Here is a 27,121-nt window from a genome sequence, read left to right as displayed (position 1 = left end):
TAGTGGAGAAACATTGCATCTAATCCTCAGAATGACAGTATTGTCTGTCGCATCTCTATGGTTAAGAAAAAGTCTCAGAGAAATGGACTGGCCTGTCTATAACTGTATGTCCTAGCATACATAAACTCAGTTGTATGGAACCCCAAAGTCACTACTCTTCCCAGTAAAGTCAGGTATCCTTTGCAGGGTAGGTATTTTGTATTCTGCCCAAGACCAAGCTCACAGTGTAGATCCCTGATAAATAACCATTTGGTTAAATTAGTCCAAGAAAACCCCTGCAGGAGAAAGGATGAATAACAGCAAAGAAGTGAGCTTGATGAGTGAGGAGAGGAAGGACAAGTTAGACATTTGCAATATGAGTTCTGCATCAAGGTGCTGGACTGCATCATACTGGTCTTTTTTGGATTCAATACCGAAATTTCCATCTCATTTGGTGACAATTTTCTCGAGGTTTTGCTGATTACACTTCCCAGGTGTCTCTGCCTCTGCATAGCTGCACCTCGGCTCCTGACACCCCTTTGCTTTCCCTCCGACTCTCAGGCACTCCTTAGGAGGTTTTCCAGGAGCATCTTATTTTGATTTTCTGCAAAGCTCTTCTTAATATAGCACTGTTCTCAAAATGTGTTGTCTTGCTCTTCCACAACACTAATTAAAACCAAAGCTGTCACAGCGGTTGGTGGCACCCAATTAAACCACAGATCAAGAGCCATGTGTTATGAACGATTATCATTTAGGACTCTTCTCTTTTTCTCTGTCTTGTATGAGTAATGTCAACTTGAAGTCAATTTTGCAAGTAAAATCATAACCCCTTGAATTTAGTCTTATTGATTGCTCAATCCCTAGGACAATGTGTCCTCTTATGTAATATTCCAGATCTAAAATGCACTTCTAACAACCTTTAAGTTGCATTTCAAAATATCAGTCCTCAGGGAAACATTTCCCAGCTAACTCCTTCATCTGGTCCCTTGAGTAGCATCATCTGTTAAGCATTAGACTGCTCCTTCTGCTTTTTTTTAAAACTATTGTTTCTCATCACACCCAAATTTAGATGATTATTATTTCTGATGACATTCTGATTGCCCTTAGACATAGCCAAGATTATTCTGAAGACTTTTTTTATACTGATTCTTTCAGTCCTATAATATTCTTTATCCATGGGTCTCTAGTAGTTCATTGAACACTCACATATACACTAATACAGGGGTGGGCAAACTTTTTGACTCGAGGGCCACAATGGGTTCTTAAACTGGACCGGAGGGCCGGAACAAAAGCATGGATGGAGTGTTTGTGTGAACTAATATAAATTCAAAGTAAACATCATTACATAAAAGGGTACGGTCTTTTTTGTTTTTTAGTTTTATTCATTTCAAACGGGCCGGATCTGGCCCATGGGCCGTAGTTTGCCCACGGCTGCACTAATATCAAGTTTCTAAATGCAAATTACAATTTAAAAATTTTCTCAATTTTTATCTTCTCAGAGACTCAGCACTATTTATGCCACTGCTTCTTTAGTGCCAAGTTCCTTTTCTTCCCTGAATTATTGAAGGCCAATGTAATGAGGACACGGCACTTCAGCCATTCTAGGATCACCACTACATTTTACACTTATGGACACAAGCAAACTAGTCCCCTATTCTGTTCCTTCTCTGTTTCCTCAGCATTTCAGACTGTCTTTCGATTCTGTCACTCATTAGATGATATAATCTGTAGGTTGAGAGCAAGGTTCCCACAGACAATAGGACACACTGTCTACATGCTCTGCGCTCAGTTTCCCATTTTGTTAAGGAGAGTTAATAATAGTGCCTACCCCACAGGACTGTTGGGAAAACGAAATAACATGTGTAAAGAGCAATAGTGACACAATTTTAGCTGATACCAATAATATGTTTCTCTACCTTTTCACGGCTATAAATAGTAGCTGACAAAAACAGTACTAAAGGAATGCTAATTGCTTATCTAACATTCTCCATGTTCATGGCAGTCCATGCAGGGTATTTCTTCCCTCTTTCTATTGTTATTTATTCCATATACATTGTGTTATATTTCTTAATTACCAATAAGTTTCCTTTTCCCTTCAGGTTTAGGTAAAAGACTGGTCTGTAAAATCATTACTTCAAAACAGCTAAATGATTTTTGCTACTAAACATGGCTATACTCTCTTCATTTTTCCCTTTGGATTATAATAAACTGGAGGCATGGTACATGAATTCATGCACCAGTGGGATCCCTCGGCCTGGCCTGTGGGATGGCGCTGAAACCAGCTCTCCCAGATCTCCTAAGGGGTCCCGGATTGCGAGAGGGCGCAGGCCAGGCCGAGGGACCCCACCAGTGCACAATTGGGCTGGGGAGGGACGCAAGAGGTTGGCCAGCCTGGGAGGGAACGCGGGAGGGTTCCAGGACATGTCGGGCCCATCTCACTCAGTCCTGATCGGCCGGACCCCAGCAGCAAGCTAACCTATCAGTCAGAGGGTCTGCCCCCTGGTGGTCAGTGCACATCATAGCGACTGATTGACCAATCGACTGTCTGCCCCCTAGTGGTCAGTGCACGTCATAGCGAGCGGTTGAGTGGCCTTAGCATATCATTAGCATATTATGCTTTAATTGGTTGAACAGATGATCGGACAACCAGACATTTAGCATATTAGGCTTTTATTATATAGGATTAATAACTCTAAAAAGAAAATTCTTAGTTGAGTCTATTTCCTTTAGTATAATTCGTAAACTTTATATTTATGTATGCATTTACTTACAAAACACGTATAATTTTTTTAAAATCTATCCCTTGTACACACTAGCCTTTTACCCAGACCTTCACATATCCAAAGTCCTCCACTAGCTGAAAGGTCTACCAGTGGATCTTTAGTTCTATTAGCCTCACCTTACAGGCTTCATGGATACATATATCCATGAATATAGATGAATATTTGTGAATTTCAAATATATATATATATATATATATATATATATATACACATATATATATATTTGCCAGAGTTAAGACCAATGTGGTATGCAAAAATCTGATTAATTTGGAATTTTTCATACATGTTGGAGGAACTATGTCTATTCCCCAAGATATAAACTGATAGTGAGATCTACAGCATGAGGAGTAATTCAGTGTGATAGAAGTTCTGTTATGATACAATTAAATTCATCAAAAAGGAGTCATAAAGAGGCCATTACATAAAGATATAAATATATTTTAATTTATATTATATAAATGTGATATACTATTGTACAGATAGGTGTAAAGTGCTATATACTAGTACAATGAAGGTGAGAAATCATTACTTATATTTGGGAGTATGGATATAAGTAAATGGGGTATTTCCTTCCTAAACTAGACTCCACAGCTAAAATCTGAATAAAGCAAACATCCCAGCAGATGCCAGAACCAAGAGCTACAATGAAGGAAAGTGGCATATGCCACTTCTTGGCTAACAGATTTAAGAGCTTGTGTAGAACCCACCATCTCTCTCTTTCTCTGGCATGTGACTTGTAATCCATGTGTTAAGATGGCATTGTTATAAAATGGAAGTAGCCTGAATCAATAAGTCATTACAAGGACAGCCTCTCTAAAATGTTTTTGTATTATAACACACACACACACACACACACACACACACACACACACACACAGGAATTACCACAATCCACAGGGTTTATTATGCAGCATTATCAAGACTATCCTGATTGATATAACAGTGTTAAGGTATATGTCTCTTATTGGCTCCTTTTTTATTATAACTCACATTTGAATGGATAGCTACTGAAAACTAGCTTGCAAAAGGAAAGAGCCAAGCAAGGCATCTCTAGTTTGTGATATCAATGCCTTTGCCACAAAAATGTTACTTGCTTTGTCCTAAACACATGCCACCCCCACTCTTCAGTTTGTAGCATTCAATGTTTGTGAGGCTCACAGCGAAGCTCTTAATCACGGCATTCTGTGATTGCACGAGTTGTGATCTGGTAATACTTCTCTCTTTCATTAACCTTGCTCTGCATCAATAAAGCTCCATCTATTGGAGATGAGGTCAAGAGCATAATATCGTTGGTAGCACACTTTCCTCCTTTAACTCAGCTTTTCTTTCTATGTTCTGTGTATACGGGGTCCTGATCACATCCTTGTTTTATTCAAGAGGGGTATTTTTTCCTCTTTCTAATATTCCTAATTATTTTCAGTGCGTTTTGATGGAAGAGAAGTAAAAATGCCTGTATTCTACCAAATTGAAGTAGTGTTTGTTTCTTAAGACCTGGTCTTCTGCTTCAAATGCAGTCAAAGACTTTTCTTGTTCTCTGTTTTTAACTGTGTTATTTTCCATGATTCTGACAAAAACAAGTATATACCTTCTGAAAAGGAGATGTCAGTCAAGGGAATGGATAATGTTGAGTCTGACCAAAGCCTCCCGTTCCAAACTCCATTGAACAACTCTTCACCAATGAATGCAGTTCTTGAGAGATTGTTAAAAAAAAAAGAGTAGCATAAACTAGAACTTGGATGTTTATGAATAAACAGACTAATAGATATTTTCCTGATTTTCATTTTCACAATCGGTAGTACAGTTACACTTGTGCATAGATACCATAGACTACAGTAGACAGTGGTGAGTGGTGCCAAACTCACCAGGCACAGAGGAAACAGCTCCAGTGCTATTTCCGCACAAACACAGAGAGGCACCTGCTGGGCACTTGGCAGCACAGCCCCGGCTGAGGAAAGGAGCCGGACAAGAGGCCTCCTGGCGTGAGTGACGCCATTTCAGATGGTGTTAACGTTCATGGTCTTACCTCCTTATTGTGGCGACAGTCGTGTGAAAGGAAAATTCTCCTTCATATCTTTCTTACTCTTTGTATTGAATGAAAGAACACATCAGACTTTTAAGTTAAAATGCATTACTCTTGACTCCTAAAACTTGACTACATTAGATATAAGAATACGTATTAACTACTTGTAACTGCAAAGTGGGTACTGTTATACCTAGTTAAATAGAAATGCTGTATGTAACCGAGAATAAAGGTGGACAAAGGGTTTCTGAATCTAGGAGTAAGAAGCTTGTTCATGTAGGTGAGAGGCCACCTGGACATGTTTCTTCATTAGTGAAGAAATGAAAGAAGAGCATTTCTGCCCTGGCCTATGGCTCAGTTGATTGAAGCATCATCCGTACACCAAAAAGGCTGCGGATTTGATTCCTGGTCAGGGTACATACTTAAGTTGTGGGTTCGATCCCTGGCTGGGGCACGTATGGGAGGCAACTGATCTATGGTTCTCTCTCACATCAGTGTTCCTCTCTCTCTAAAATCAATAAAAACATATCCACAGGAGATTAAAATTAAAGAAATAAATAAAAGAAGAGCATTTCCAAATTGTGTAGTTACACAGTGCCCAGGACTGCGAGAAGACTGCTGAACTACAGACCTTTCTGAGCTCGGAGCTATTTCAGAAAAGTAACTTTCGCTGTAAAATATGTGTAGAAATCCATTTTTCTGTGGTCACCTCAGGCACTCTGCAACTAAATAAGATTTATCTTTTTAAAGGAATGACAATGACATGTCTCTGTTATTTGACCCACTGTGATTGAGTAATCTGTTACCAAAACATTAGAAAAATTTAAGGTGAAGGGAGCAAACACCAAGGCCACTAACAAGTGGAAAGACCAATTCTGACCTTGGTTCAAATGCTGGCTTCTTGACTTGAAGGAAGTTACTTGGCCTTTCTTGGCTTCTTAGCCTCAATCTCTTCTGATTGCCCAAACTGCAACCAATCTCAATTCCCCACCCCTCTCTGTCTGTATCACTCAAATAGTATCTATCACCTTCTAATTGTATTAAAAATATTGGCTCATTCATTCATTCAAAAATTGATAATGCCTAGTTTAGGTTGCATACTCCTTAAATGCTACATTTACAAAGGTGATTAAGACAAGGTTTTTGTGCTCTAAAACATATTCTAGATGGAAGAAACATAAAGAAATGTACAACGAAGGCATGATTATGTGCCAGAGTACAGGTACCACATGATGCTTTGAACAGCTCACAAGGTGGGACATTTGGATCTTGAGAGATTACCCTGGGTACATGAATGTCTTATTTCTTTTACTGATTTGATGGCAGGGGTCATGTCTCATTGTTTGTATCCCTCACAATGAGATTTATCATTGTAAGTGCATATGTATGTGTGTGTGTGTGCGTGTGTGTATACTAGCTGTACCAGTTAATAATGCGGATTTTTTTCAATAGATGGAGTTACACATATGTTGATATATATGTGATTTGATATGTATGCTATTTTGTTGTACTGACAGCAAGCTTCAAAACTTCATATGTCAAATTTGCTGAAAGTGTTAACATCATAGATATTTTTTCGCTTAAAAATGTCGAATTTTGTGCCCAAAAAAGAGCATTTGCAAGAAGTTTTAATTCATTACTTTCTTTTGAAGAAAAGTGCTGGGAAATACTTCGGGAAGCTTATGGTGAACAGGCTCCATCTCAAGATACTTGTGAACGATGGTCTGAACGCTTTAAAAGTGATGATTTCGATGTGAAAGACAAAGAACGTCCAGGTCAACCGAAAAAGTTTGAAAACCAACAATTACAAGCATTACTGGATGAAGATGCGTGTCAAAGTCAAAAACAACTTGAAGAAAGATTAAACGTTGCTCAGCAAACAATTTCTATCGTTTACAAGCAATGGAAAGATTTTAAAGGAAAGAAAATGGGCGCCACATCAACTGAACAAAAGACAAATGGAAAACTGAAAAGTCATCAGTAAAATGTTGCTTCAACAGCATGAAAGAAAGTCTTTTTTTGCATCGAATTGTGACTGGCAATGAAAAGTGGATTTATTTTGAGAATCCCAAATGCACAAAATCATGGGTTGATCCAGGTCAACCATCAACATCGACTGCAAGGCCAAATCGCTTCCGAGAGAAGACAATGCTCTGCGTTTGGTGGGATCAGGAAGGTGTGGTGTATTCTGAGTTTCTAAAACCAGGTGAAACCATTAATACTGATCGCTACTGACAACAAATAATCAATTTGAACCACGCTTTGATTGTGAAATGACCAGAATGTGCCAGAAGACACGGCAAAGTAATTTTGCTTCATGATGACGCACCATCACACACTTCAAAACCAGTTAAAGACACATTAAAAGATCTTGCCTGGGAAGTAGTAACCCAGCCGCTGTATTCACCAGACCTTGCTCCTTCAGATTCCCACTTGTTCCAATCAATGGCACACGCACTTTCTGAGCAGCACTTCAAAACGTACAAAGAAGTGGAAAATTGGGTCTCTGAATGGTTTGCCTCAAAACAAGAAAAGTTCTATTGCGATTGTATCCACAAATTACCTGAAAGATGGGGGAACTGTATAGCTAGCGATGGACATTACTTTGAATAAAGCACTTTTGATGTTTCTCTTGAAATTATCGTGTTTTCTTTGATTACAAAATCTGCATTATTAACTGGTATACCTGGTATATAGATATTTACACACACACACACACACACATTATAATGAATAAGTAAAAGTTTTCAAAGTAAGTTTCAGAAATATAATACAATTGTGTTCTGTCAATAGGAAAAATAAACTTCTTTGGGTAACTTAAATATGTGTTAATAAAAAAATAAAATGAATTTAAATACTAATTTGAAAATAGAGCCTCTGAGACTCCTCTTTTGGACGTCATAAACCAGAATACTGTAATGCTAAGAGCTGTCATTGTAGCAGTAAAAGGATCCATCATTTCCTTCCTCATTACTCTATGATATAGTTATTATTGTCTTGTGACATATAAGGGAACTGAGACAGAGAAGATTCAGTCATTAGCTCCAAATCACACAATTAGCACATAGATGGGGGCTGGATACCAGCTCAGCCCTGCCTGACTCCAGAGCCAAGCCTTAGCGGCCAGGTGATAGAGCATCACAGTCTGATGGCCCCGCACAGAAGCTTGGGGGAATCAGTGATAATGACAGCTGCTATTATGCAGATAAGCACTAGGCTGCAATAATAGTCATCTGCATTTTTTAAGGTAGTGGAAAGAAACCTAGTTTGCTTAACAATAATTTATACCTTAGAAAATTCTTGGTTGACTAAATTTCAAAGACTTGAATATAAGTTTTCAACCATGAATCTTCCAGTGCTTAAATTCAATTTTCAACATATAAAGTTTGCTCTAATTCTCTTTTTATATAATACCAAGGAATTAGAACCTAGATTCCCTTAGTATCGAAATATTTTGTGTAATGATTAGAATCTAGAGTCCCTTAGTATCAAAATATTTTGTGTAATGGGTGAAAAAGGTGAAGGGGTTAAGAAAAAAATCACAGGCACAGACAACAGTATGGTTATTTCCAGAGGGAAAGGGGGGTGCTACTGTCAGAATTAGCTAGTTATTAATATGAATAATAGGAAAAGAGCAAAGGGGAGGCCAAACATTACAAGCATGGTCATCTGGGCAACTTCACCAGGAAGCTGCAATTTCACACTCCCTGAGGAACCACTGGTCCATTCACTGCACATCACTGGGGAAGGGGTCCAACAAAGGGGAAGATGGCACAGGCACAGTGAAGGCAGGTGATGTAGGGAAGGTGCTTGTTTGTCAGTCTAACCTGGAAAAAGATAATTGGCTAGAGGGGTGGAGCCACTGCTAGCACGAAAAATCCTGAAGGATGAATTGGTTAAGCTCCCAGTTATAACCCTGAAACAAAAGGTTCTCTCTCTCTCTCTTGTGCTCCTGCTCTTTTGCACTCTCTTGCTTGTGACTTATACTTGCCCATGTGCTAGCCTGTCATGTGGCCTTAAGCGGCCCATGCCCATGTGGACCCCAAGAGCAATGGACTGCAGCTGGGAACACAAATTAAGCCAGCCAGATGCTGGACTAGACTGTGCTTTAATACAGAGCAGCAACTCTGGGCACTGGATTTAAGCCTAGCACTGCTAAAGACAAGACTGGGCTTTTTCCATGGCAGCATGGAGGGAAATGGGGCCTTGGAAACCCAGGGGTTTAATTCCACAGAAATCAATATCACTCATCCTCCTGTGCAAGTCTCAGAAAATTCCTCTCCTTGCTGATATTGCAAGAATGCCACTTCCACCTGCAACAGGTGGGGACACAGAGGGCACCCCATCAATAACAGGGAGGTAGAAGGGAATAAAGGGGGGACAATTGGTGATGGAAGGAGACTTGACTTTGGGTAGTTAACATATAATACAATATACAGATGATGCATTATAGAATTGTACACTTGAAACCTATATAATTTTGTTAACTAATGTCACCCTGATAAATTCAATAAAATTTTTTTAAAAAAAATATTTCATGTAAGGTGCTAGATACAGCATTTTCAGCATCTTATTCAATGGCACTCTCTTCACTAAGGCCACTTTTCTGGGAGGATTTTTCGTGCTAGCAGTGGCTCCACCCCTCTAGCCAATTATCTTTTTTCCAGGTTAGACTGACAAACAAGCACCTTCTTGGTGAGGTTTTAATAATTTAAACTGATGATAAAATACCAGAAGAGAACATGGTATTGAGAATCTGGAGAAGAGCATCAGACGTGTGCTATTGGAATTCCTCCTCATGGCAGCTCATGTATCTTCCTGCAAAGGAAGCCTAAAATAATCCATTGTCAGAAGGTCAGGGAGAAACAAAGGGGGTCATGGAGCAGAGGAAAGTACAGAGGAAGGAAAGAGTGGCAGGAGAAAAAGAATGAAAGAGGCAATAGAGAAAGTGCTGTTCATAGGAATATCACACACCCTTGCCTGAGCTTATAACTGATGTTTACAATGCTTATTAAGGTTCATTTGCAACAAAGCAGTGGAATAAAAAATGTGTATACAGAACAAGGCATCAAAATCTTTCTCCTTTTGGGTGGTCAGCTTGGAATACACAAAAATTCATCCTGAATTACCAGCAAAGGCACAGCTGCCCAGCCATGGCTGGACTGCACCCAGGGCAGAGATATATGTGACAAGAGATCAAAGCTTGAAGCCACTAGCCTACATCATTATTCCCTGTCATCCGACACCATGTGCCCTTTACATCCTTCTAGCTATATTTAGGCTCCCCGTGTAATTGTTTTAACCTAAAAGCACCATCATCATAGTAGTAGCTATAATCATGACATCACAAATAATAACAGCAATGATAATAACTGGAATATTTTTGACATGAAAAACATACCATTTTTGACAGACTAATTTCTATATTTCAGAAAGAAAGTAATATATTTTAACATTAAAAAATATTTTCTCTCTTCACTCAATACATAATCAGTTTTCTAGCTTCCTTTACCCTGACCCTTGCTCCCATGGTCACATGTGCATGTGCATGCATGTACACACACACACACACACACACACACTCCATGACCCTTACATCCTAGACATAGACCACACTACCTTGTCTCTATAATCAGTGATCTTCCACTTACAGAACAGTGGAATAAACAAGGATTCTGAGCTCAAACTTATCTGGATTCAAATCCCAGCTTTCTTCTGAGCAAATTGTACAATTATAACTACCTTGAGTGAGTTTCCTCAATTGGAAATGCTTCATATAAAATACTAGAGGCCCGGTGCACAAAAATTTGTGCACTTGGGGGGGGGAGGGGAGGTCCCTCAGCCCAGCCTGTGCCCTCTTGCAGTCTGGAACCCCTCGGGAGATAATGACCTGCTGGCTTAGGCCTGCTCCCAGGTGGCAGAGGGCAGGCCCAATCCCTAGGTGCAGCCCCTGGTCGGGCTCAGAGCAGGACCGATTGGGAAGTTGGGGCACCGCCCCATCATGCACAGAGCAGGGCAGATCGGGAGGTTGCGATGCCACCCCTAGTCACGCTCAGGGTAGGGCCGATTGGGGGGTTGGGGCACCGCCCACTGTCACACTCAAAGCAGGGTCGATAGGGAGGTTGCGGTGCCACCCCATCACGCACAGAGCAGGGCCCATCAGGGGGGTTGGGGCTCCGTACCCTGTCACACACAGAGCAGGGCCGATCAGTGGGTTGAGGAGCTCCCCCCTGTCACGCACAGAGCAGGGCCCATCAGGGGGTTGGGGAGCTCCCCCCTGTCATGCACAGAGCAGGGCCCATCAGGGGGTTGGGGAGCTCCACCCTGTCACTCACAGAGCAGGGCCAATAGGGGAGTTGGGGCACCGCCCCCTGTCACACACAGAGCAGGGCGGATCAGGGGGTTGGGGTGCCGCCACTGTCACACTCAGGGCAGGGCCGATGTGGGGGGGGGGGTTGGGGCACCACACCCTGTCACACACAGTGCCGCAGGGCGATCAGGGGGTTTGGGCGCTGCCCCCTGTCACACTGATCCCGGTGCTGGGAGGCCTCGCGGGTCCGCTGATCCCGGTGCTGGGAGGCTTATTACCCTTTTACTATATAGGATAGAAGCCTGGTGCATGGGTGGGGGCCGGCTGGTTTGCCCTGAAGGGTGTCCTGGATCAGGGTGGGGGTCCCCACTGGGGTGCCTGGCCAGCCTGGGTGAGGGGATGATGGCTGTTTGCATCTGGTCACACCCCCTTCAGGGTGGGGTCCCGCTTGGGTGCCTGGCCAGCCTGGGTGAGGGGCTGAGGGCCATTTCCAGGCTGGCGGGTGAGTGAAGCTCCCAACCACTCCTTTTTTCCTTTTTTTTTTATTCTGGGCCAGCTTTAGCTCTGAGGCTCGGCTCCAGCTATGAGACCTCCACTGCTGAAAGCAGGTTTCTGGCCTTTGTTTACCCTTCTGTATTTGAAACAATGTTGTGGTCCTGCTGGCTGAAGCCCAGGGTTTTGTTTAGCTTCTATATTTGTTACAATGTTGCTTAGAGTACAGCTGAGAGGCCAGCAAGGCAGGCGGGGAAGCTTGGCTCCCTCAGTCACTGAAGCAAGCAAGCCTCCCTGTTTGCGTCAGCTGCCTGGCTGCCGGCCGCCATCTTGGCTGGCAGTTAATTTGCATATCTCCCTGATTAGCCAATGGGAAGGGTAGTGGTCGTACCATGTTTCTCTTTTATTAGATAGGATGGTGTCTCACCAAAAATGTGACATAGGGAGAGGTACCGATTCTAGTACTTAAATGGATCGTGACTCTACTTTTAATAGAAAACAAGGGTATTTATGTTATATATCAATTATATCTCAATAAAACTGGGAAAAGTAAAAAATAAGTAAGTACAATTTAAAAATAGAAAACAGGGGGTATTTTCTATATACAGGCACACCTCATTTTATTGTGCTTCACTTTACTGCCCTTGACAGATGTGCTGTTTACAGATGGAAGACAAGACTCTCTACCAGCAAAAAGATTATGACTAGATTTATCGCAGTGGTCTGCAACCCAACCCACAGTAGCTCCGCAGTATGCATGTATGCTTGAAATGAAAAGATAGCCTTCCTTTCCTTAATTACCAAGCAAGTGATCTGCACATCTCCACATCAAACAGGGCTCCCATTTCCTTTCTCCTCTCTAGGTCAACTGCCTTTTGGCAATGTGAACAGAAAGCAAACACATAGTCCACAAAGCACGTCACGGTTTTAGGCACTCTGATAAAGATTTTATAGTTTAGAAGGTTGAATTTAAGGGGAAAAAATGAAATTGAGATAAAGCATACATTTAAATAATTTAAACTGATGATAATCTCCACTTCCATGGGTGCTCAAAAGTTGAGCTAGTTAGACATCACTTTTGTAACTAACTTATTTGCAAGATAGCAGACTTAAAACACTGTGCTTGCCTCTCTACCTGGAGGGTGGAAATCAATAACAGCTTGCCCTCTTCCCTGACCACCCAAATCACTAAATGCTCTGAGTCCTTTGCTATGTTCCCCATCCTGAAAGGTCAATCTGATAACATGGCTGTGAGGTCGACAGAGAAGGCCTCCCGCCTCCTGTCAGCTAAAAAGTAATTGCACACAGACAAGAAACAAAAACACCCCAAGCCACAGTTGGGGGATATCTGTCTGGCTGTCAAGATAACCTGAGAAAACACGTAGCTGAAGACAGCAGAAAACCAAGCATGCAAAAGGAAAACATCTGTGATTAAAAAGAAAAAAAGTGAGCAGAAACAAAACCCTAATGTCAGCTTCTTAAGGAAAAGGGGTTTGTCTCAAGTTTATCCCTCCGTGCTCTGTTTTACCCTGAAAACGTATTTATATACTCATTCATTCACTGTGCCAAGCACTCGGTGCTAACAGGGTGCACAGCAGTTGATCCTATGCTTTATTCAGTCAAGTAATACCCCTTCCCTGCCCGCACTTCAGATGCATTTGTGGCTGACCATGGAGAACTGCCCACTCTCTGGATCTCTCTTCTTGAGATATGGAGCAACTTAGTGGTGGGCACAGTCCACTCAATTATTTTTCCCCTTTTAAACCAAAGGTCGCGTTGCTTTCCTTCATGTTCATTAAAGAATGAGCTTTGCAGAGCGAAATGGTAGCACATTCGTACCTGGTCTCTCAGCCTCTCCTGGTGGCCCATGATTGCTGTGGCATGGTGCGGGTATTTCTGCTTGAGATGTTCCAGGAAAGCTTCTCTCTTCCTATCCATCTCAGATGTTTGCATTCCCAGTATTTCTTTGGAACTTCGGGGCCCACCTAGGGTGTGTCTCCGTGGGATGTTTCGGGAAGCCTTGGAAACTGAAACTCGACTGTTCCCATTAGAAAGGCGTTCCTTGGTTCTTCGGCATTCTGCATCTTCTAATGACGTTACATGCAGATTGCTTTTTCCTTGTTCTGGAAGGAAAAGAAAATCGTTTAATTAATGATCTCACACTAGAAACCTCATTTACAGAATACCGAGAGGGACTGTGGCAGCTGTGAATGTATGAATATAACCTAGCAGATTTCGTGTGTGTGTGTTTGTCAAGAAGAAAAAAAAGTCAACAATCATGAAATATGAACAATCACACTTTAGAAATAAAGATGTTGCAGCAAAAAACTGCTATTTCTGACTCTTTCCCTGCAGTTATTCAAAATGAGACACTTGTTCAAATGAGGTTGCAGGCAATTGGGTTAGCTCTTACCTTCACCTGTAATTGGAGAAGAGTACTCTGGTGAAATAGATTATTTCTTTATTTTTTAAAAATACATTTTTATTGATTTCAGAGAGGGAGAGAGAGATAGAAACATCAATGATGACACAAAATCATTGATCAGCTGCCTCCTGCACATAATCTGGGCATGTGCCCTGACTGGGAACCGAACCATGACTTCCTGGCTCATAGGTCAACACTCAACCACTAAGCCATGCCTGCCAGGCTAATTCTTTATTTTTAATTCCATCATCCTGGTAACAGGATCTTTAGATTTTTATATCTGAAGGTGGTTTCTGAAGCATTTGTTTCATCTCCAAGATCAAAAATAGCTATTATAATAACTGACAGGCCAACCACTTACAAGTTCGATTCCCCCATTAACATAAACCAAGCAAGCGTAAGAATACTATTACAGGTAATAACAGGGGGCGTAGAGTAAAGGCTTAGACACATTTCACTTGAAGTGGACTTTATCTGGAACACACACTGAAGGGAAGAGATGCACGGTACATTCTAGAGGCCTCCGACCTGGTAGGGTCAGAACGGAAGCAGGCAATGACAAGGCTCTGAGTGCACGACATGAGTAGGGCCTCTCCATTCCTTCTCGATGGTTGGCAAATGGGTGCCAGGTTGGAATATTCCACTTAACTGAGAAAAGGGAGTTACTTCTTTAAAAGCCAGAATAGGAAGAGAAAGTAGTGCCCATTCAGAAGCACTTCAGGAACTCGCCAGGTTCTGTCACAGGGAGCAGCTCTTACACAATATCACAGAGGCGGCAGGAAAACGTCCTTGGCCACCGAGTTCCCTGGAGAAAGCACTGGGCTGGGTCTCAGGCGTCCTGCCCAAAACCTAGGCTTCCAACAGGTCATGTGACCGCTCAGACCCACTCTCTTCATTAACAAAAGGAGGATGTGGGACTAGCATTAGATATGCAAAGAGCCTTCTAGATCTAAAGCCTTTAAAGGTACCCTAAACTATTTTTAAAAAATAAGTTTCCAATGCGAGCTTATTTGCCAATTATCTTTAAAAGGAATGTGTAGAGAGACCCACTATTTGAGAGTTTTAGATTTGAGTCTCAGATAAACAGAGAACCAAAGCTTCATGCCAGAAAGGTAGAGCGACAGGTGTCCAGACTTAGGTGTAAGTTAGCGCCTCTGAAGGCAATACCACCAACAGTTTTCTCCGTCGTCATTGCCTAGAAACATCTGTGTGTGGGACTCCAGGCATGACCCCTTTGGTTAGGCATAGAGAATATTTTAACTCAGGCTGGTTTTCCTGTGCCGGTCTTCCATCCCTCAATGCATGTTCTGGGAATAATTCTTCTTGTTTACCCTTCACTTCTCATTACATTGCTAATTACAGCATCTCCATCAGACACTGATGAGAAAAGGGAGGGGGAAAAACCAGCCAGATTCCTTAATTCTTCTACTTTTCATTAGTCTCAGCAGTACATTTAGAAGGCAAAGAAGACGGAACTATTGGTTTAAAAGATAGTGGGAGATAAACTGTAACTTCATTGATTTTGCTTACTTTCTCATTGCGTGGACTCACATGATGGCTACCTTTTTTGTGGCCTCTTCTTTGATAATACAGAAGTAACAGAAACCATGGAATAAAGCTGGATGGAGAAAATGCCATATCTCAGGCTGGTAAAGATGTGTGCAACCTGAAGAGATTTAGCTTTATCCTTTGAGTGTGCATGTGAATATGAGTTTTGTATTAGCCAAAAGTTGTGTGTTTGACCTAACAATGTTAACTTTTAAATGGAGTATTAAGATCACTTTTAACTTCATTAAAATAATATATTGGGGCGGGGGGGGGAGTATCCAGGACAGCGAGGCTAATTAGCAGGACAATCTCTAGAAAGGGGATTTCTTTACACGGGCATAACACACAAACATCCACACACACCCACATGGGTATACACTCCTGCGCCTCAAATACCAACAGGTGCAGAAAGTCCCCTCTGCAGAGCTTTGTCGCAGACTCACACGAACTATTGTTTCATCCAAGACTCCGAGGAAGAGGTCAAGACAGCCAGAACAGTAGCCCCTTGGAGCCGGAAGGGAGTTTTCCACTTTCTCCTTTGAAATAAATTGGGAAAGGCGCGAGGAGGGGCAGTGTGGAGCCAGCATCAACCTGTCAGCATTCACCTCCCAGCAGCCCCCACTTACTGGCCCTCTACACCCCCACTCTTTTCAAACACTGAGCACTGGGAGGGTCACATCAACCTTCCTTCGCTTTTCCATTTTTTCTCTGTCTCATGGATTCCTCTAAATGTCTCCAGTTGCTTAACAAGGTTCAATCCGCTTTGGAGAAAAGCAGCAAATAGCATCAGTGGTTAATGCACCAATGGCTAAAGGCACAGTCCGAATCTAATCGCCCTCGAAGCCCGCTCCTTCCTCTGGTCCCACCTTCCTGCCTTGTTCTTCGGTCCAGCTGTCAGCCCCATCTGCCCCCATCCCACCACCAGGACCTACTCCGCTGCCACCAGCGCCCACAGCAACCCCACACCACTTTGCACACACCGCTTTCCTCAGTGAGCTTCGGCGCTCAGGAGCTGCCAAGCCCATGCCTGAGGGAGAGGGACCACTCTCCATTCCAGTCATTTAGAGAGAATGTGGTCTTTCAACTGAGGGGGGAAACTAAACAGGGATAGACACAAACAAGAGAGGGAGCAGGCAGAGGACGTCCTGTCACAACTCCACGGCCATGGAACCAGAGATCCGAGTCCTGCCAATTCCTCATTATCCGCATGAATAGATGATCCAAGCCATCCAAACAGAAACAGTTTTATTTCTTGTCCAGAAGGCTTTGGTGCTAATATTTAAATGCGGGTGTGTCTAGTTGTTTGCTATTCTGGGAATCCACCTCAGACAAATAAGGAGGCTGCCGTGTGAAGACCAGGCTTCCAGTTTCCCCTTCCGGTCCCTCCCAGCCTCTGCACAGCCTGGAGCAACTCCTCCCAGCGGCTCATTTCTAGCAGGAGCTGGGGGCAGAAAACAGCCCCTCCAGGAGCAGAAGGAGGGACAAGGCAGGAGTGTTAGAGAGACAGGCTTCTGAATTCCAAAGGGCTTTCTGGCTGCGATGGACACGTTCTGGAAAGTGCAAGTCGAAGTGAGGAACGGGGTGAGTCCTGAGCAGGCCGGGAAGATGGGTCATCCACGTAACAAGCTGCCCAGCAGGCAGGTGACCTCAGGAGCTGCCCAGGCTGGCTTCCTGGCCACAGCTCAAGATGCTTTGGCTGGATCAGCTGACCTGCAAGAAGGAACCTGGGCCTTGTACATCACTGAGGCATGACACGCCTGGTATCTTTCCGAGAACCAGCAACAGGATTGACAGGCTCCCGGGCCAAGATGAGGTGGGTCACAGCCTCTTAGGGAAGAAGTCACTTCTTTATGGTGACTCCTGGCTAGCTGCCTCTAAGATGTAGCTTTTTAAATTCTAAGAGAGGCTCTTGTCATAGGCACATCATAGGGAGCTGCTGCTTTGCCTGGCTGTACAACCTACCTGGGCCTGTCAGACAAAAGAGGGGATGGGGAACGTCCATCCCTCGGGCCATAGAAGGCCCACCAAATCATGTGGTCTGGCCCTGCTAAGGCATTAGGGGTGAGTTAATTAAATGTTTGACCAAATATAGGAGGCTTATCTTTAAGTTGATAATTTTGTATGGCCCACAAATGATGTGATAAAGATCCAAATGGCCTTGGCAGAAAAAAGGTTCCCCACTCCTGCTGCGTATTCAGACCATAACACCCTCCCATTGCACACACAGGAAGACTGTGTGTTTCAGCCCCCTCACCTAGCTGGGGCCCTGTACTCATTCCAGCCAACGCAGAAGTGTGAGCCATCTTTAGTCCTGGCCCCTGGACCTCCTGAATTATCTTTGATGTTCTTTCTCTCTCCTCTCTGGCCAGTTGACTGTGAAAGTTCCAGGGAGAGCCTCCTAGGCCTTAGGGAATGGTGTCCTGACTCTACAGAAGGTGCCTGGGTCCCAGAGTCAGCCTGGAGGTGGACCGTCCAGGAGATCCACATTCTACTGTGTTTGAGAAATAACTCTGATTATGCTAAGTCACAAAGACTGTTAGACCAATCAGCCTATCTGACTAATATACTAGTATAACCTGTGTGCTGCTGGAGGCCCTCAGGCTTCACCAGTTTTCCAGCTCCCTTATTCATATCATAAAGATCACCATATGCAAATTAGCAGAGAAGGTACACCTAACACTGGGTCGTTACATTCCTCTAAAAAAACTTTAAAAATTAAGTGAGGAAGGTTTTAGGCAAAATCCTACAGATTTTAGGCAAAATAGGTACAGCCCCTTCCTCACCCAGAAAAGCATTTTTTCTCAACTGTTGGTTAGTTGATTAGTGAATTCATTCATTCACAAAAATATTTACTGAGTGCCTGCCCTGTACACTGAAAGGAGTTAAGACACATAGTAAAGCGATGATCAAGAGAAACTTAATTCCCTTCCCTCATGGTGGAGTCAACATTATAATTAGGGAGGCGGATAAAAAAATAATATGTAATAGAAATGACATATCATGATAAGTGCTCTGAAGAATAAAACAGGATAAGGAAGAGAGACTGATGGGGAAATTTTAGAGCTGACTTCTGAGCGAAGACCGGAATGTCTGGGACTCCCCAGGCTTGCACTCTGTGGGTCGGCCAATCCTATTTCTTTTTTCCAGCTTCACTGAGATGTAATTGATCTCATATTGTCTGAGTTGAAGATGTACAATATATTGCTTTGCTGCACTTACACACCGTAAAGTGACTGCCACCATAGTGAATACTAATTATCTTCAAACACTGGCAATCGGGAGGTGGGGGAGGCAAGCAGGTGGCTGGCAGCACTTCACCAGCACAGAGATTTCAAGGCCTCAGGGGCCAGACAAAAGAAGACCCTCAAGGGTGCTGTGGGCAGATATATGCATCCCAAGGAACCCCCAAGGGCCACTCTGAAGAGCCCATAGCCTCCAAAGGGAACATGATATAGTTACACTCAAATTCAACCAGTAATCATTGAGTGCCTGCTCTGCACAATGCACTTGGCAGTACACTTTCACCTGCCTATTCAGCCATGGAAATCTCATTGATTAGAGCTATTCCTGAGGCAACCATATGCCCCAGTTTGCCAAAAGAGATCTGGGTTACAACTGTTGTCTCAGAGAAATTATTTATAGTGTTCCCTTTCACTCTCAAAAGTGTCTCCGTTTGGACAATAAGTTACATGATCACCCAAGGGGTCCTTATCTATAGTAGATTGATAAACTCAAAGCCTTTGTTCAATAAGTATTTCTCCAGTGCCTTCTGCATGTCCGATGCTGTTGGATTCTGGGAATGTAAGGATGAAGACAGGGTCGGTGCCCTGGAATACCACATTGTATTTGGTTGAAACACATACAGTACATAAACAATACAATGGAGAGTGCAGTGACCGGGATGGACATACGGTGTGATGGGTGAAGTGGGCATCAGTGGACTGCCTTCCCTTTTGTGGTCCTTGTGCTGACCAAAAAACTGGAAATAAAGCCACACTCCTTCACAGCATCATTCTTACCCATAACTCTATGGGATCTTAAAAATCTAACCTGGATTCTTATTCCCCTTTCACCACCTCTCCAGCCACCGCCCTTCCCAGATGCCTGACCTCTAACTGCTGGAGTGTTCCAGGGCACGTCTCCCGACCTTTCCTTTCCTTCTGCACACAGACCCCATCCTAGCACAACTCTCAGTCTCCAGTCCTCTCTCAATTCCGGTCATGAGTACCCAAATCTTAATCAACATCCCTACCTGGATGCCTGATACACTTCTCAAATCCTAACAGACCCAAGCCATAAGCACCTTCTCATCTATTCCTCTCGCGTGCTTTCCGGTTTAAGCAAATGGCAGCTCCATTCGTTCAGCTGTGCAGACAAACATGTTTGAAGTTATCTTTGACTCCTCTGGTTCTCTGATGTCCCACATCCAACCCCTCAGCAAATTCTTTTGGCCTTACCTTCAATGGACATCGAGACCATTTCTTGTCACCACTTGATGCTCTACTACCTGCTGGTCCAAGCTAGAGCCATTTCTTGCCTGTTTTACTGCAGAAGCCTTCAGCACAGCACCCAGTATTACCCTTTGTAAGATAAGTCAGAGCCACCAGCAAGCTCCTCACCGCCCTTGAAGTAACAGCCCAAGTCCTTACCACACTGCCACAGTCCCTGCATGACCTGGCCTGGGGTTACCTCTTAACCCCTGTTCCTCCCATCTGTCTTTCCTGTTCTTGCTGTTCTTTGACCATGTCCTTGCTATTCCCTCCCTTGCCTGTTTCAGATGTTTGTTCAAATATCACACCAATGAGGCTCCCCTTAATAATTCTATCTGTAGTTTCACCTCCCCCACCCCCACCCCAGCACTCCCTATTCCCTGCCTTACTCTCCCCCACAGACTTAATAGGGCTGCTAGATAAAATACAGAATGGCTGGTTAAATTTGAATTTCAGATAAATAATAAATAATTCTTAACATAAGTATGTTTCAATCGTGTACGGACTATACTTATGCTAAAAAAAAATTATTAGTGGTTTATCTGAAATTCAAATGTAACTGGGCATCCTGTATTTTTATTTGCAAAACCTAGCAATCCTGCCATCTAGCATGCTATATATTTTACTTATTTGCTCATTATCTGTCTCTACTGCCCCCATCTGCCCAAACTTAGCCCTTAGAATATAAATTCAATGAAGGCAGGTACTTTTATTAGTCTGTTTGCTGCTAGATCCCCAGTAGCTAAAAACAGTGACTACTACAGAACAGGTGCTCGGTATTCATTGAGCAAATGAACAAATGAATAAAGTGGTCACACACTCTCTTTGTGGCCAGCTCAAGTCTCTCAAGCATCTTTCAATTGCTGTGCTTGTTTGAAAGTTATTTCTTAAATTGGTCCCATTCTAATGGCCCAGTAGGATTGTGAGCCATTTATTGCAGCAAAGGCCCAGAGGCTGAATTCCTGCCTTAGGATTCGGTCCCATCAAATAAGGGTGGGGGAGGGGCGGGAGGCAGCCTTATCTCCTGCTGGACCCCACTGACCGCGCGCCATCAAGGAGAATGCTCTGCTTTGGAAGTGCAAACCGAAGCCAGGACCGATGAATACAAGACTCAGGGATTTTTCAGGGGTTTCTAAGCTTAAAGTTTCCTGCATTTCACCGGGGGTGGGGGGGTGAAGAGGTGGGGGGTTGGGGAGTGAAGAGGTGGAGGGTTGGGGGTGTGAGGGGGAGGGGGGGGGAGCTCTACCACTTGTAATTGCATTTTCTTCTGTCTGGCTGACTTTTGCATTTTCAGTGTGGATGAGTCATTTGTTACTTCCCTTCAGTCTTAAAAAAAACACACACACACCTTTTCCCCTGTGCACAATCCCTACTCCCACACAGCGTTGCAGTCCCGAAAGCAAGACTTTGAGTTGCTAACTGGGCCCAGATGAGCCTGGGGTGGGTGGGCAGGGGTGGTTTATGAACAGCTGTCTGCATGGTGCTGCAGGATAGGTTCTGGCGGCAGGCTCTGGAGAGCTAGCAGATAAGACTTTTCTCTACCCAACCCCTCTGTGAATTTTTTTTGGAACAACATAAGCTTCTGGAAATTCCCTACGGAAAAGACAAGTCTATTATAAAAACAATTAAAGGGAAACTGCCCAAAGAAAACTCACCAACATTGTCTAACAACTCTCAACTTTTGAATTAAAACTCACAGAAGACTCAGAGTCCCACCTATCATCCAGATGTACACGGCTCCCCGGCTGTTCTGATCTGTAAAATGAAACATCCCCCAAACTCTGGGATTTAACTCGCAGACACTACAATACTTGCATCCACCATGCATTTGCCTCGGTGAAATCCCCCAACCAATGAATGGGAATGCTGCCGCCCTAGGGAGGGCTCCAGAGAAACAACTGCTTTCTCCCGCGCTGGAGCAGGGAGTAGGAAAAGCTGCTTTTAGCGACACATTTGTCTTTGCCTAGAGATACAGCAGCCACTGCCTGCTGACTGTGCTCCAAGAGGGACATCACCACGCCACTTCCGAAAACCCTGCCGGAGATAAAGTAAAACACCCAAGAAATCACAGCTCTCCGCTCAGGTCTGAAAACGCACCGCCCCAGGAAGTAACTCCTTTTCTTTGCCCTGAGCCCTGTCTCCACTTATAAAACGCAGCCAGCGGCGAGGGGCGCGCGGAACCGTAACTCCATCTTTGAATGAGTCTGTTACTTACCCCGCGTGTGTCTGCTGTCTGCTGGGTAAGGAAGGCACGGCTCGCATTTCTGGCTTTCATTTTCTTCCATTGTCCCTGCCTACCGCACCAACTCCCCTCTGCTCTTTAAACTTCCCAGCGCAGGTCTGAGAGCTCTCCAACAGCGCCTGGAAGGGGATCCGGGGGTGCGGGGGAGGAGACGGTGCGAAACCCCACCCCAAACTATTCTCCACTCCCGTGCGAAGTCTCTCGGGCTGGAGAAAAGTGCATTCCTGCGCCGGGCCTCCCCGCGACTCCGTGCGGCGCCCCCCGCCCGCGGACAGTCCCGGAGCGACGGGGGCTGCGCTCCCAGCCGCCGCCGCCGCCCCCGCGCCGCGCGCTCCCGAGGCCCCAACAGGTGACGGGCCTCCCTCCCAGGGACACGGGCTGCCTGTTTCCACCTCGGCCAACCGCTGAGCCCTCGCAGCCCGGGGGTGGGGAACATTGCACCGGGATCACCGGCGCGAACCTTCTGGTCTCTTTAATCTCAGACACTGAGTCAGCTTCCCACAGAAGCTGCTACACATATTTATAATCAGCCAACTGCTGAACGGACCAAATTTCAGTGAAATCCCTTAAACTTTTTTTTTTTTTGAAAGAAAGAGTGTCTGCTGAATGTTGTTAAGGAAACACTTTCTGGCACTACTTGCAGCCTGATGAGCATACACAGGGGTGGTTTATTTTTGACACGGTCCATTTCAAGCACTTAAACTGGGCTTTAAAAAGTCTGTACTCATTTGCCTACACCATGACTCCGGACCTTTCCCCAACACACACACACACACACACACACACCCCGTGGATCACAGAGCTGAAAAGTACACTTCGTGAAATCAACCTTCTGACTCTCTCAAGTTAATTAGTTTAAGATATCTGAAAAGCAACTAGAATGCTTTACTTTGGATGGGCAGAGGTATGTCTGACTTACTTTGTCCTTTTAAACGACCTACAAATATTTATTTTGTTTTTCGCCCAGTCCTTGAAAAACTGGCAAATTTCCCAGAAAGTGAAAATAGGCACAATGTTCACAAAAAAGATGGAAAAATAATCTAAGCAACATCAATATCTAAAAGTAGTGCAACCACTAGTAGGAAGAATGTGATACTGTAATGTGCAGTGGGCCCCTTCAGTTGAGGGGGGAACGGACAATGGGCAGCCTGCTGACCATACCTTGACCCAGGTTACAGGCCAATCAGACAAGGCTTTAGATTAATTTAGATAAAGAATTGGTGCAGAACAATGGCTGGCCTATCCTCCAGATTCTGACCTTGGGTCCCTGTGCGTTTGGCCGTGTGGGGGACATATTTTGGCCATTTAGGGCAAACAGATGCGGAAGCCCCTAGAGGACAAAGGATATAGACCAAAAGGAAAGTGGACGTGCCAGAGAGTGAGCGGAACTCACAATGGAAAGGGAAGAGAAACTCCGAACAGGACTTGCCTTGAAATCTAAGATGTGGTGAATCTCCTATGAATGCATGCACGTAGGTGGGTGGACAGGGCAGGTAACTCGAGGTCTCCATGATTTTGCAACGGAATTAGCAGGTCATCTTGCTTTAAGGAGGATCTAATCTTACACAGTGTCTGTATCGGTGGCCCTCAGGCAAATGCCAGATGAAACTTGTTTTAACCTTACTATGTCTTCAGGTTCAGGAGGGATCTGTGTTCAGTCCCTCAGGTCCAGGTTATCCTGATCCTTGTATCGCTGTTGTTATTTGTCTTCAAATTATTAATGTCAGAAGGATGGGGGGTCTGAGGAGAGAGAGAGAAAGGGAGGGGAGAAGAAGGGGGGCGGGCAGGGGCAGGGAGAGGAAGAGACAGGAGAAAAGAGGTTGCAACCCAGAGTGTCAGTCTAAACCAGATGTCCCTGGTCCTGGGGCTGGAACACCAACCCGATTTGCTTTGGTGTGTGAACAGCCTGCTCCTAGCAGCTCCTCCTTGTCACTTGACATAGCACAGAGACAAAATCCCCAGAGTGAAAGAGATAAGAGTGCACCTACAACAGACAGCACCAGGCCCTGCCCCAAGTGTGTGTGGGTTCCTAACTAGTTCAATCCAAGCAGGAAAAAAATCCATTTTTAGATGCAGATGATACTTTCTTGGGGCTATCTGGAAGGTGTGAGAACAGGCCTTCAGGGGCCCCATTAACCCCCAGATGGACATAAAGGGGGCAGCTCTCCCACTAGTTCTGAACTCCGTTTAGTTTCCAGGCTGCCCCAGGCACCCCCTCAGCAGACCACGTGCTGGGATCCTCCTCTCCCCCGTGGACAAAGCAGACTGCCTCCTCTGTAGATGTTCCTGAAAGCCAAACTCTATGGGGAATGCACAACAGAGAAAGGCAATTCCCAGTGAATTGACATAAATCATCAAGGACCATGAAATCTGGACGTATATTACAGCACGACATGTTCTCTTGAATAGTTCAACTTCCTGACCATTCTATGGGGGAAAGCTTCTTTGGGACTGGTTACTAGCCCTTTGTTCTTCCTCCTTGAGCACAGGAATGGGAAACAATGTGAGAAGGCGCTGTATTAATGCTGTTGCACTGACTCTACATTTCTCCCCAAAGCACACAGAACTTACTATGAACATTTTGCTGAAAGTCAGTTTTTCTGAGAGGGGACTCTGGAAAACACTAACTGAACTCTGCCATCGACATAAGCTCTGTAAGTCAGATCTTCATGAAAAATACGATTCTTGTCAGTGCTGTTGCTGTGGAGATGTTTTCTGGAATAAAAGTATTTGAAGTACACCATGCTTTTCGGTTTAATGTAATTTCTGGGTTTAAAAATTGCCATTATAAACCAATCTCCCTACTGCTATCCTTTGAAATTTGCTGTGAAAGGCAGAAGGGAAGTGGGAAAAACTGGAAATTTGATTTTCCTCCAGTTATATAGAGAGCTACAATAATGATACCAGGGGCTAAACGTTCAACCCCATTTCTGTTAACCAAGGAAGGTGCAAGACTATTTCTTGGTTAATCGCTCCATGTTGGCAATTCATGACTCAAAATGAACTAACACACCAAAAAAGTATCATTTAAAAGGAAAGACAAGTCCGGCTAGTGTGGCTCAGTGGTTGAACATTGGCCCATGAACCGGGAGGTCACGGCCAGGGCACATGCCGGGATTTTGGGTTCGATCCATAGGTGCAGGAAGCAGCCAATCAATGATTCTCTCTCATCATTGATGTTTCTATCTCTCCCTCTCCCTTCCTCTCTCTGAATCAATAAAAAACATATTTTAAAAAATTAAAATAAAAGGAAAGGCAGGTGATGGGATGAAAGATGGTGATTTTGCAGTCAGAGCTAACCTATTATAGTACTGGCTCCTTGTTGGTTTTGATAACACAACTTAAAGGGGCATCTATCATAATGGACATTAATCATAATTACATATGACTTCTCAACAGCCCAATTAAATTACAGGACTGTGGCCCTGACCAATTTGGCTCAGTGGCTAGAGCGTCGGCCTGTGGACTGAAAGAGTCCCAGGTTCGATTCCGGTCAAGGGCATGTACCTTGGTTGGGGACACATCCCCAGTAGGGGGTGTGCAGGAGGCAGCTGATCGATGTTTCTCTCTCATGGATGTTTCTAACTCTCTATCCCTCTCCCTTCCTCTCTGTAAAAAATCAATAAAATATATATTTTTTAAAAAATTACAGGACTATGGAAAGCATGTCAACCTCCTTTATGTAAGTTTTTCAAGAGAGAAATCATTGCTAGAACCAAACATACATGGAATTACTCTGATATGTTTCAATTTTTTTTTAATCCTAAGGATAAGATGGCTTCAAATCACAACATTAGGACATAAAAGAAATAACCAATGCTTGCTGAGGTCATAAATGTGATTTTCAAAGGCGCTGATAACCGTGAAAGAAACACAAAACAAAGTGAAAAACAAACAAAACCAAAATGTTTCAACCAGAGACCTCATGTTTGATGTGTTACATGTCTCCTTTCTAAGGGACACATTGCTGTATGTCACCCTGTAACTCACTCATTAAGGACTTTTGACAACTGGGAAAACATTTGCTTACATGGATGACCTGGTGATTGAAATGTAGGGTCTTCAGTCCTAGTGTTGCCAGCAGTGTGTCAGCTGGCTGGGTGACCTTATCCTTAGATGTAAACCAAAGGGCTGGTGACAGAGAACAGGGACACTATTAATAATGACAGTAAGACAAGATGCAGAAACCATTGCTGTTCCTGGCAGACCAGCCCAGATGGTCACCCACGTGTAGTCCAAGATAAGCCCTAGTGCTCCTCAAGTTTCCAAATGTGAAATGAGCATAACAGTGCTGTCTGAGTTTCCCGACACAGACCTCGCCAGAGAAGTTTAAGCGCTAATTAAAGGTGTGAACCTCATTAGAGCTGTATGACAAGCCTCACCAACAACTTCCCATCAGGAAACACAAATTCCACAGTATGATATTCTGCATGATTCACCCATCAAAACAGAATCTAAACCAGGTCACCATTTTCAACTGGAGCATTCTCTCCAGAAGGTAACCCATCTCCCTGCTCTTCCTTGCAGTCCTTAAGATCCCAGCTGCTCAGAGGAGAGCCGGCTAGCCAAGAGAAGTGAGGTGGCCCCGAGCCCCCACCTCTCAAGTCTCTCTATTTCGATGTCTTGGAACTTTCTTCCCACACCCCATACAAATTCCTCATGCGGTTATAAATATGAACTACACTTAGAGCCAATGTGTTAATACTTTAAGCATATCTGCTTTCTTTTCAAGAGACTCCATTGAAGTCCCTTTTTATCGGGGGTTCTTTTTATCTCTGTTAGGTTGAAAGATGCCGGAAGGCAAAGACCACGTCTGCAAAACACTGGAGCTG

The 27,121-nt window shown here is 44.0% G+C and overlaps 1 protein-coding gene across 4 annotated transcripts in view; it reads right to left on the bottom strand.

The window, feature by feature from the left end:
• KIAA1217 overlaps nt 1-27,121 on the bottom strand; it is a 467,214-nt gene that overhangs the window by 289,447 nt on the left and 150,646 nt on the right. For 2 of the 4 annotated variants that reach the window (XM_081104029.1, XM_081104031.1), the window contains exons 1-2: nt 22,263-22,469; nt 13,424-13,707 (exon numbers count right to left, since the gene is read on the bottom strand). In XM_081104029.1, the coding sequence (XP_080960155.1) occupies nt 13,424-13,707; nt 22,263-22,332 (354 nt within the window). In that variant the 5' untranslated portion in view covers nt 22,333-22,469. Of the gene's footprint in view, nt 1-13,423; nt 13,708-22,262; nt 22,470-27,121 lie in introns of those variants that run through there. The other 2 variants (XM_081104028.1, XM_081104030.1) reach the window with 2 other exon arrangements.

Source organism: Myotis nattereri (assembly GCF_964212035.1).
Source record: "Myotis nattereri genome assembly, chromosome: 1".
Classification (NCBI taxonomy): domain Eukaryota; kingdom Metazoa; phylum Chordata; class Mammalia; order Chiroptera; family Vespertilionidae; genus Myotis; species Myotis nattereri.
This window is presented reverse-complemented; position numbering and strand designations above follow the sequence as displayed.